At 40.9% G+C, this 12768-nt stretch overlaps 1 protein-coding gene across 2 annotated transcripts in view; it reads right to left on the minus strand.

Annotated features, from left to right (window-relative positions):
* Window positions 1-12768, minus strand: part of LOC121866463 (flocculation protein FLO11-like) — a 75701-nt gene that overhangs the window by 4937 nt on the left and 57996 nt on the right. The window contains exons 2-3 of one of the 2 annotated variants that reach the window (XM_042366168.1): window positions 5573-5665; window positions 1330-1572 (exon numbers count right to left, since the gene is read on the minus strand). In XM_042366168.1, coding sequence (XP_042222102.1) covers window positions 1330-1572; window positions 5573-5665 — 336 coding nt within the window. The remainder of the gene's footprint in view (window positions 1-1329; window positions 1573-5572; window positions 5666-12768) is intronic. The other variant, XM_042366169.1, reaches the window with a different exon arrangement.

A 12768-nucleotide genomic window follows, 5' to 3' on the forward strand; every position in this document is an offset into this window, starting at 1 on the left:
AGCACCTTGCCTAAGCGTATACTGCCATACCTGCCATACTTACGCTGCACTGATTCCTCCATTCTTCTCATATATCAACAGTGTTGGTTGTGTTTCCTGCGGCGCTCAGCCAAAACCACAGTTGACAGCACTGACACAACCCCTTACTGTTGTCACTGCCACGTTTCATGTTACCTTCACCACTAGACACAAGTGCCACACCCTCCTGACATTAACAAGCTTGAGGAACTGATAAGTCTCTGCTATATCGCTGAAACAATGGATCCTGGTGTCACCTCCTTTCCTGGGTAAATTGTACAAATTTCCTACCTGTCTGGCTATAAAATCATCTATAAATACTTCCATTTACCTATTTTCAAGAAGGTCGAACCTTCTCTTCCCTCTCTTACATCCGTCTAACTATAGTCCAACAGCTCCCACATTCATGACCTCAAACGATCATTAGTCAGAAGCTTCTCCTATATAAGACCTTCATCTATGTTCTACCACTGTGGGCTTCTCGGGGGCAACTGAACCATCCATCATCAAGTAGAGTGATAAGTAATGATGTTCCTAGCGCACTCTGGTGGTGGTCTGCCTCACTACCATCTTCTTACACTTACTCGAACTCTACAGTAAGTCAAGCCTACCAACTGACCAACTGAATGCATATACAGCTTACTACTACTACTACTACTACTACTATCCCATTTTGCACTATACTTAGACAACTTTTCAGCTCACTACGACAGAAACCGATGATTTAAAACAACTGAACATTATTCGAAAAAATGACATGAAATTGAAAATCATTAATAAGGACAAACTTCATAACAGTAAACAATGAATCTCTCTTGTGACAATCCATTAAAAATTTGTGAGACAGTAATCGAAAATAAAATGCCGTAGTGGTAAAAGACGAGCGAAGAACTTTACGCCCGTATTATTAAACATCTTCCCTCGAAGAGGGTCGTCGTGTTTCAACCCGAGTTTTAAACTAAAGGAGTCCTGAGGGACACCGCAGTACAGTACTTAACGGGGTGGTGTGGCGGTAAAATGAACTAATTCCAATAATTAATGTCTCGACTACAATAAGACACCCAGAACCATTGTACATTGGGGCTGTTGATGTATATTCTGTCCATCTATGTATACTGATTTGGTATGGCAGCTTATGACTCACTGGTATATTAAGTATCTATCTATCTATCTATCTATCTATCTATCTATCTATTATGAAAATCTGTCTGTGTATAATGTAAAAAGGATATCACCCATAGATTGCCGTTTACAGAGCAGAAAGTATCCCACGAGACAAGAGAAGACCCGGATATGACAGCAGACACTCACTACCACTCTGGCTCTGAGGGGTGAAGATCATGACAGTGTTGCCAACGACGGTCGTGAAGTCCAGGAAGCCATACACGGTCTTGGTGACGAAATTTGAGGATGGTGAGGGCGCGGGTCTTGGTGTGGGCGGGGGCTGGTCGACCACCACGGGCGTTACCTCCACTACTGAAGGTGGTGAGGCTACATCCCCACCTTCTCCGTCAGGGGTGTAGACAGGCGACAGCTGGGCCGACGCTGTCACCACTGTAAACATGGATCAGAAATTACCTTTATGTTTACTTATATGGCGTCGATCGGTTACGTTAATAGGAATTGTGTTAGGTTAATTAATCCGGTTTCAGTTAAGTTAGGTTGTTAGGTTGTATTAGGTTAGGTTTAAGTTTGGTTAATTGGGTTAGGATATGTTAGGCTTGGTTAGGTTAGGTTAAGTTAGGTTAGGTTAGGTTAGGTTAGGTTAGGTTAAAGGTTGTTTGGGTGAAGTTAAAACAAGATAAAAGCATTTAGATGAGACTGGACCGTGGTAGGGTCAATATAGGTTAGGTTAGATCATAATATATTAGATTAGGCTAGATTAGGTCATGATAGATTAGGCTAGGCTAGTGGTGTGAGGGCTAGGGGGAAGTTATTTGCGGTGGGGGGTTAAGGGAGGGGTAGGGGTAAGGGGAGGGCGGGAGTGAAGGGAATGATTATGGGAGGAAAGTTGGAGTAGGGGTAAGGGGATGGATAGGGGAAGGGGGGAAGGGGGGAGTAGGGGTGAAAGAAAGGGAGGGGTTAGGCCCTGGGGAGTGAGGGGCAGAGTGGGGTGGGGGTGAGGGGAAGGGGTTGATGTGGTACCTAAATAATACTAATGTTATAGGGCAGCCTCTTAAACATCGCCAGTATCGAGGAAGACATTGTACTGTGTATGACCCACAACAAGTGATGTACAGTAGACAGTAACAAACAATTTCCCATTTTCTCTAATTTGATTCTTAAAAAAATCCCATTATTCTAATTCGATTCTTCAACAAGTTCCCATTTTCTCAAATTTGATTCTTTAAAAAATCCCATTTTCTCCAATTTGATTCTTAAACAATTTCACATTTTCTCCAATTTGATTCTTAAACAATTTCCCATTTTCTCTAATTTGGTCCTGCTTTATATCTCATCAATTTATTACTCAACTTTTTTGCTTATGTTTTGTCAATTTTTTTCTGGCAATGGTGTAATTGTTGCTAACTGTGAGTGACTGTGAATGGCTATGAGTGACTGTGAGTGACTGTGAATGGTTATGAGTGATGGTGAATGGCAATGAGTGATTGTGAGTGCCTGAGAGTGGCTATGAGTGGCTGGGAGAAGCTGGGAATTACTGTAAATGACTGTAAGTAACTCTGAGACTGTGTGCTTCGTGACATCGTTATGACACGTCCAGTTAGATCACAACACTGTAAACTGTTACATCCAGGAGCAAGTGACTGGATTTAATGACTGTACAGATACACTTACATTAATACAGTTACCACATGGGTATTACTGTACCTGTACTGTATAACTGTATTGCATACCTGTAATGTATAACTGTATTGTACACCTGTAATGTATAACTGTATTGTATACCTGTAATGTATAACTGTATTGTATACCTGTAATTTATAACTGTACTGTATAACTGTATATTTACCTGTACATATATGACTGAATTTTCTCCTTAGAGGAAGACTGAGTAACGTGACTACTTACCACTGCTATGAGATGACTTGGTGAATAGTGAAGTAATGGTAATAATGAATAATACTACAATGAATAATTGGATTAACATCATAATGAAAAAATGCAGAGGAATTTATGTAGGTAAGGTTTCAGTGCTACAAGGGCGTATGGTGGTGAGGATAAGCGAGGGATAAGCGAAGGGGTGTTAATTATTGCAGGTGTAGGACAGGTGTGTGTGTGTGTGTGTGTGTGTGTGTGTGTGTGTGTGTGTGTGTGTGTGTGTTTATCTTTCTATCGGCCACGAAACACATTTATTCTTGTGGGATCACCTGAAGATTAAACACCCTACAGTAATTTAATCCAACCTAACTTAACCTCACCTAACAATCAAATCAAACCTAACTTAATTAAACCCAACTTAACCTAACCAAACTTGATCTAACCTAACCTAGCTTAATGTAACTCAACCTAACCTAACCAATTCAGGTAGTGTCACAGGGTTTTTAATCATCAGGTGAAATAAGGTGTGTTAGTAATGAAGTATCTTATTTAATTTCAGCTACAGTTTACTGAAGTGTTTTACGGAGATATGGAAAACCTCTCACAGTAACAACAGCTCTTAATCCTCACAAACGAGATATAAAATAAACCAATAAACAAACGGAGGAGAGAGAAAGCCTTAAGTGATACATGTGTGTGTGTGTGTGTGTGTGTGTGTGTGTGTGTGTGTGTGTGTGTGTGTGTGTGTGTGTGTGTGTGTGTGTGTGTGTGTGTGTGTGTGTGTGTGTGTGTGTGTGTGTGTGTGTGTGTGTGAAGCAACAAAATCATAATAACAGATTATATTTTAAGGCCAAACCGAATATTGCAGATTGGTTGGGGACAGGTGTGTGGAGGGGTGGGGGTGGGGGTGCCGGTAGTGGGTGGGTAGGGGTGGGGGTGGGGGTGGGTGGGTGGGTAGGTGCACATAACATAAACACAGTGTCCAGGACAACAAAAAGTGTTACAACATACAGACACACATACAGACAGACAGACAGACAGAGAGACGCACAGACAGACAGAGAGACACACATACAGACAGACAGACAGACAGAGAGACGCACAGACAGACAGAGAGACACACATACAGACAGACAGACAGACAGAGAGACGCACAGACAGACAGAGAGACACACATACAGACAGACAGACAGACAGAGAGACGCACAGACAGACAGAGAGACACACATACAGACAGACAGACAGACAGAGAGACACGCATACAGAGACAGACACACAGACAGACAGACAGACGTGATGTGTATCTCTTTGAACGAGACGCCATCAATGTTCAACGGCGTCTTGGAGCAAACGTTAATTCTTTCAGGAACCGAATACCGAGGGTTCGTATCCCACCAGGTGCTGTGTGAAATATATCGAGATGTTACGTTATAATGTGTGAAAACCTTTTATTCTTTACCGTAGCCTCATGCCATACAGGTCGTGAAGAGAATATTTATACTGTATGTTACTGGAGGGTTTTCGTTCACTTGTTGTTCAGGTCTTATACCACTGAAGGCTCTAGTAGAGTGTTGAGGCACTATTGATCTTGTTGATTCATTCATGGCAACTTAAATCAGCTGGTGTTTCTACTTCTACGAGTACTATGTTCTGTCATTCATACATGGACGTGATGCTTACTACTACTACTACTACTATTACCATTACTACTACTATTGCTGTTGTTATTGCTGCTGCTTCTGCTGGTCCATTCATAACCTCCACTTTAACGACAGGTTCATTCATATGCTGATATATACTGCTTCCTGAACTGTTCATAATAACGAGGTGCTGCCTACTGCTACTTCTACCACGCCACTACTACTGACTCATGCGTCTACACACCTGACACACTAGTAACAACACTACACACCAGTACTGTACTAGCGGGCGTCTCCAAGGGGCTACAGTTCGTGCTCTACACCATGCAAGCGTCATGCAGCTCTGCCCTGATCACAGTGACCAGCGCAAGTTCTAATCTAGTTTACAAATATTGCAGAATAATTGTTTACACAACCACAGATGTTTATAATGGTGGGTTTTATTGAATTTTATTTTTACAGGATATTTTAAAGGTAATAAAGAGTTAAGTGTTTATATAGTTATAATATAATTTTTTGTATTTAGTTTAGGTTCAACGCTATTGACTTGTAGTCTTTAGGAACGAATTCAAGTTCGTGCAGTTTTTACGTAGTCAAGGGGGAAAAACGCATACCAGAGAGCTAGTTAACTAACAGTGCTTTATATAGAGAAAGAACGTACACACAAAATGCGTAACAGTGAGCTACTACAGCTAACAGAGCTGTCTATAAGGAAACAGGTCGCACAGAGACGGTGGACCGCGTACTAGAGGACTAATTCACATAAAGAACTGCATGACTAGGGCCGTCGCGGCGTGCATCAGAGAGGGATAGCGAAGGGAAGGGCCCTGGGTGATGACGTCACATGTAAACATCACCGCAGGGCAGCCAACTGTGTGTGTGTGGAGGCGTGCGTGTCAAGGCTGCCAACTTACCCAAGCTGAACGGATCAGTATAGTCTCCGCCAACGGTAAAGGTGTTAAGTTTGGGATACTCAACGACATGGGCACTTCCTGTTGTTGGGTTCCCTGCAAAAAGAAGCCACAGCGAGACATGCCAAGTGAGCTGAGGTCAACTGGGGGTCAACGGGGGTCAACTGGGGTCAACTGAGTTCAGCTGAGGTCAGGTAAGAGTTATTGAGATCTACTAAATTCAATTGGACTCAACTGAAACCAATTGAGGTAAATTGGGTTGAGCTGAGATCAACTGAAGTCAACTGAGGTCAGCTGAGGAGGTCAAGGTTCTCCACGACCTCCCTCCTTCCCTACTTTGGTCAGGTTGGTCGTCGGTGATTGGTCAGAATCATCTACACGAGCCGTACATAAAAGCTACTGAGACAACCACTACAAGACCTGTACTGCATATATTTATTAGTGTCAACAGTTCTCACTATCTCTTATTACTACTAAAGCCTCAGGTATACTTGACTGAGTGTGCAGGTCTACTGATGCCAAATAATAAAGTTCAAGTCATGCTGAATAAAAAAATAAATAAAAAATAAAATAATCCTAATGCAATGAGTTAAGAATTACAGCAAGATGTCTGACTACTTTTTGGCAGTCTGGATGATTTTTAACATTAACTCGTAAAGCTAAAAGTTACAGGGTTGATTATGTTAGTTCAGTTAGTGAGTTGATACCATCTGCTTGCAGTAACCATCATCATCATCATCACGGTTCAAACTCGCGGGAAAAAAGTAGCCAACAGGCAGAATCAAGGAGAGAACACGGAGGACAGGTGTCAAGAAGAACGTCATTAACAAACACAGGTATCGAGGCGGCCATCAGTTCCTCAGCCGAAGGTTCTTAACTTTGTGTACACTGGCTGGCCGGAACACAGGCGCTCGGTTGACTCCAGAGACTATGTAAACACACCAATTCTCATTTTCTCATATATATATTTATTTACAGGATTAATCCATTCACTAAAGGTTATTGATATTTTCTTTTGAGTCACAATACGTATAAGAGAACACAGAAGCTTACAATAATGGAAACCACCTGAGAATTTAATCTTTAAAGATTACTAGTAATAATAATTTACCCATGTCGGAGAAAATTATCCTTTCATCTTTCATTAAATCTGGTATGGAATCCTTTTTTATAACTTTCGTATAAATAAACCTGTGTATTTATATACATAATAAGTGTATGATGCATGATTACTGTATGACCATCCGCCCCAGGTATGGAGGGATGTCTAAATATACCTTTCTTATCTAGGTGTCTCAATCGACCTCCCGTTTAAGCTCCGCCCACTTACATTAATATCCTTAGCAACCATCTCAGTCCGAGAAACTCGATTGGATGCTGGTTGCTAAGTGATTCCCCTAGCAACCAGCAACCAATCAAGTTCCATGAATTGAGATGGTTGCTAAGGACGCTGAAAGGGGCCAGAGTATTTGCCAAATTCGTAAATGAGAAAGTATACTGAAGGGCGGTGTATGTTGGTGAAGCATACACTACTGGGATATATTTATACAACAGAGTGAATGGGGAATACAACACGTGTATTCTAAAGTTGATAGCTACCATGCTTACTGTCTACCACCAGAGCATGTACAAAGTGACAGTATAATGAAGATCAAACTGAGATAAACATAGAATACATAAAAAAACGAGACTGATGCTATAGCTCTTTTTATTTACTAAATTAAGAAAATCCACTGTGATCGCCTTCAAAGTAGTTCCCTTCTGAGTTGACACACAGCTGCATACGATGCTGCCACAGTTCAAAGCAATTCCACAGATCATGTTCTGTAAGGCTGTTGAGGAGCACGGACTTGATCTTTGAGAAGAGGTAGAAGTCACAGGGAGCCAGGTCTGGCGAATAAGATGGGTGCTTAAGCACAGTGATGTTTTTATTGGGTAAAAACTGCTTCACAGACAAAGAGTTGTGGGCTGGCGTGTTGTTCATCTGACAGCATTTTATTTATCCTTTTTGCACAAACCTTTGTCATGTTCAATTCTTCCGTTAGAATGCGTCGAACACTTTCCCTGTCTAAATCAACTTTCTCAGCTATTGCTCGAACACCCAACCTACGTTTTTTTCAATGTTGTCATCGATAACTGCTGTGCGTAGATGGCCTGGGTGGTCATCATCTGTCACAGTTTCTCTGTCTTCCGAAAATCGTTTGTGCCATTCAAAAACGCGTGCACGAGACATGCAATCTTCACCGTAAGCTTCAGTCAATAATTGAAAAGTTTCCTTCGCGGATTTCTTAAGTTTAACAAGAAACTTGATGTTAACTCGTTGCTCAGTTTTGCAGTCAGACATTATCAGACCGAGCGTAAGAACACGTCTATACTTCAACACACGCCCACATGTACTGTACTGAGTGAAGCTATGGAGTTGAGCCTTGTAACACTGTGACAGGCTATAACATCTTCACTAACCGTCTGTTTGTCCCTCCCCTTTCACTCTTGGTTCCCGAGTTATAGGGTCAGTCTCGTTATTTTTGTGTCGGACCTCATATACAGATTTTATTCTACGAGAGTATACTTCTTAATGTATTACTAAAAAAATAAACGGACTGAAAAATACAAGTAACGAAATATATAAGAATTGACCGTATTTTCACTTTTATTCAGTTTTCTTAGAGAACAAGTGTGTGTGTGTGTGTGTGTGTGTGTGTGTGTGTGTAAGAGATATCTCAAAGTCTCTCTATTCCTTTTATCTCTTACGATATTCCCACCACACCTTCTCTCAGTTCATTTTAGAGAGAGAGAGAGAGAGAGAGAAAATATTCATCCCCCTCACTCCTTCCCTCCCTTCTCTCACCATCCACCTCCCCCCTTCCCCCACCCCTTCCCCCTTCCCCTCCCACCCAGCCCGAGTCGACATATAACAAAGGAAGGATATTACGTATTAACACCACCTTAATAACGAAACAAAACGGCGATTGCAGGTAGACCAAGTAATATGAGAGACTTCATTATAACAGCGTCCGTGAGAATGATGTCAAGTAAGATCGTGTAAGATTTAGTAAAAGTATATGTAAGTCACGTATGATTTTGACGCAAGGTGAATGATCGTAAGTCATATATGATTTTGAACCAAGGAAAATGATCTAATGTAAAGGTATGTATGACCTGTTAACGTAAGCTACATTGATTTAACGTAATACCGTATGTATGATTTGAATTTAAAGAGATCATACGCTCTTATTGTCACGATACGCATTTCTGATAGGCACAGCAATCAAATACGCAACATACACACATCAGTCACTTACACATTATACACACATCAAAATATATACACATCTATATACATCATTGACTATGGTGATGACACAGTTACTAAAAGGTCATACGTCATGCCTGTTACTGCTATGACACACTGGCATGCCATGACCCAGTGAAGATACGAATGACTTCATATGCATAATGTGTGTGTGTGTGTGTGTGTGTGTGTGTGTGTGTGTATGTGTGTGTGTACGTTTTACATCACCAATCGTAAATAAACAACAGCCTCTCTCTCTCTCCATACATGCAAAAAAGTATATGTCAAAAAAGTACCCAAAAAATACTTCCGGTATAACCTTGGTGAAAACAAAACACAGGAAATTTATAAAACAAACACGACGGACAAAAACAAAACACTATCACTTGTCTATTATGGCGCCAAGTGAAAGTTACCTTCAAGTTTGAGATTTTTTTGGGGGGTAAGTTCCACATAAGTATGGAGGCGTATATAAGAAATGTGATTGATTTTTCCACTGAGATTACCTGAAGATTAGACACCCCAGATTATTTTACTTGATGATTAAACAAACTTGATGCTAACCTAACCTAAACTAAACTAACCTAACCTAACTTAACCTAACCATCCCAAATAGCGATAATGTGAAATATGATGAGGTGTTTGATTATATACCTAAGTGTCATTATCTAAGAGAAAATATATGAAATTATCCAACAGTAATTACATCATATATTTAGTATCATTTACAAACTTTTTTTTATCAATAACGAGTAATTATTTCTATGTAATTATAACACAAACATATTTCCAGCAGCCATGAATGATAACAAACAACTATAATGGCGTCAGATATGTAAGAACAGAAAGAGAAAAATTCCATCATAAAATATATTGAATACCATCGTCTGTACAAGGTTGAGTGCGGGGGCGGGGGGGAACGCTGGTTGGCTGGGGTCAATGGTTTTGGTTGGCAGCGCATGCGTACACCACACCAAGTCGTCACCACTCACTGGTCCTCTTGGTAACACTTTCCTTCCTTCCTTCCTTCATTCCTTCCTCCCTCCCCGCCCCTTCCCTCCTATCTTTTATCTCTCGTAACCTTTGGTGTGCTAGAGGGCGTAAAAGTCGTACCAGCTCTCATCGGTTACTGAACAACGATTTGAGGAAGCGATCTACCGTCAACCGGAACTAAATACCGGATTAGATTGGCGGTCGGTTACCATAACACGGGACAATAGGTAAAATCTCCCGAGCGATAAGAGAGACACCGATTGTTTTCATTCTTGTGTGGATAAACTTACGATTATTTTTTTTTTAAGCATTTGTGAATGTTCTTATACGAGTTTGATTTCTCTTTTTTTTTGGTTAGATTTGGGAATGTTTACAGTCAGTTGGACTTTTGAAGATCAATGTCAAGTGTGGTTTTCTTCTCAGTGTTTGTGTGTAAATAATAGAACACAGGCGTCGTGGATCAGTGCTCTGTGGACGTCAGGAAACCAGAAGGTCACTGCCACACTAAAACACCGGGGACACACCTGAGAAACAACTGAGACACACCTGAGAAACTACTGAGACACATCTGACATCTGAGACACATTTGAGACACACCTCACCGAGTTTTATCAATGACAAGTGACACTTACAAATGTACAAGACTTCAGGCTGTCACTTGGTCTTTAACGATACAAATACCACTTATAAATGTAGAAAACCAAAGTGTGTCATTTGATTTTTACGGACAGACGTGACACTTAAAACCAAACAAAACCTTAGAGGGTCATTTGGACTCTTACCGTCACAAATAATACTCAGATATATCTTTAACTTTGGGACCTCATTTGACTTATAAAAACTCAAGTGACTTACAATTCTACAACACTTAGGATCTCGTCTGACTATCAATACGTAGATGACAAAAAGTAGTGAGTCATTTAACTTATAATGCCACAAGTGACACAGACACTTACAAAAGTAGAGCGACATTTAAAAAGTTTCGAGATGACGTGAGAGTTTACCATCATGTATCCCAGTGTGTGAAATTCCTCGTCCGTGTTACAGCAACTTCACAGCCATCTTACAGCATCTTACAGCATCTTACAACCATCTTACAGCAATCTTACAGCAATCTTACAGCCACCTTGCAGCAACTTACAGCCCTCTTACAGCACCTTACAGCAGGGAAACAGCAGCCCTTCATTACAGCAATACAATAGTGCAGAGGAGATAACTTTATCTTTCTATTCTGTAATACTTTACATACCATCTATCTATCTATCTATCTATCTATCTATCTATATCTATCTATCTATTTATCAATCTATCATCACCTGTTACTCCTCCTACCGACTGTTACTGTGAAGGCTGTTTGACCACAGTGAGGCACTACAAGGCCCTGGCACCACCACAACGAAATAGATAGATAGATAGATAGATGTGTGTGTGTGTGTGTGTATGTGTGTGTGTGTGTGTGTGTGTTAACAACAATTTGACGTTATGTAAGTTAGGTAAAGACTTTGCATGACATTGAAAAAAATAAATACAAGGGTTAACGTAATCGTGGGTTTGGTAATACTGTTCAGTCCACCATTGTTGCCAGAACCTTTTATTGTGGTTTTATTTATATATGCTGGGGTTAAACTCTCTCTCTCTCTCTCTCTCTCTCTCTCTCTCTCTCTCCAAGCAGATGAATTCTTAATCTAGAACGAAAGGAGGGAGTGAGGGAGGGAGGGAGGAAGGAGGGAAGGAGGGAGGAGGAGGAGGAGGAGGAGGGGAAGGAGGGAAGGAGGGAGGGAGGGAGGGAGGAGGAGGAGAGGGGGAAGAGAGGGTGTTCTGGTAGTGGGGGTGAGGGAGGTAAGAGTAGTTTAGGTACATTAAGAGGGGAGGGGAATTGAAGGTGGGAGGGAGGGAGTTAGGGAGAGAGAGAGAGGGGGGAAGAGTGTGTACGTGAGCGGGAGAGAGGAAGGGGGGAGGGCAGACAGATAGACAGACAGACAAACGTGTAGGAATGAGTTACTTATACGCAGGTTAAAAAAATATATATATATATATATATATATATATATATATATATATATATATATATATATATATATATATATATATATATATATATATATATATACACGTATGCTTGACTGTATCAATTCGTACGTATGTCAACATGAATCTTTGTAGTTTTGTTTATAAATGCACTTAAACCTACACTTGGGTACATACACTTAGACTTAGGACATACAGTACACTTTATGAAACACTTACTAAAAGTTAGCTCGTTTGAAAAGTTCTTAAGTTACCAATTATGGGGAAATAATAATAATAAAATCAACATAGAAATACTTGAACATCCGGCTCTAGGTCTGGCGAACGCAGTGGGAGATCTAGTAACATGATACGACAATTCAGCTTCACCAAGGCGAACGCAATACCATCCCGGTACCGTAACCTTAATAACTGGTAGCGGGAACTTAGCACACACACACAAAAAAAAGTCCAAACGGTTCTCGGGAACTTACCCAACCTAGTTGTTCTTTAATACCGAGGCGCGAGTCGTAATAGGGACTCAACAGTTAAAATTTGGCTCCCCCTTACTCCTGTCTGCCTGGATCCATTAGCCGCGACCCAACACCCAACACGTCACAAATTGTAAGTTGGAGGAAACGTTTATCATCGAGATTTTCAGCCAAACAAAAAGATTACTTCGATGTCAAGGATACACACACAGCGGGACACGGGAATGATGCGAAATTTCTCCTTTTTATTTCCCGATTCTCACATGATTAACTCACTGAGGACGTCAAGGGTAGAGTTTTATCACTGTGTTCTGTTTCCCGCCCACGGTGATTTAGCGGTTGTTCTTAGTTATTAGCTGACGGAGGAGGAACGGCAGACTGCAGGTAAGGTGTGTCTGGGCGTTCAAGCGTTCACA

Source organism: Homarus americanus, unplaced genomic scaffold, assembly GCF_018991925.1.
Source record: "Homarus americanus isolate GMGI-L3 unplaced genomic scaffold, GMGI_Hamer_2.0 scaffold16430, whole genome shotgun sequence".
Lineage (NCBI taxonomy): Eukaryota > Metazoa > Arthropoda > Malacostraca > Decapoda > Nephropidae > Homarus > Homarus americanus.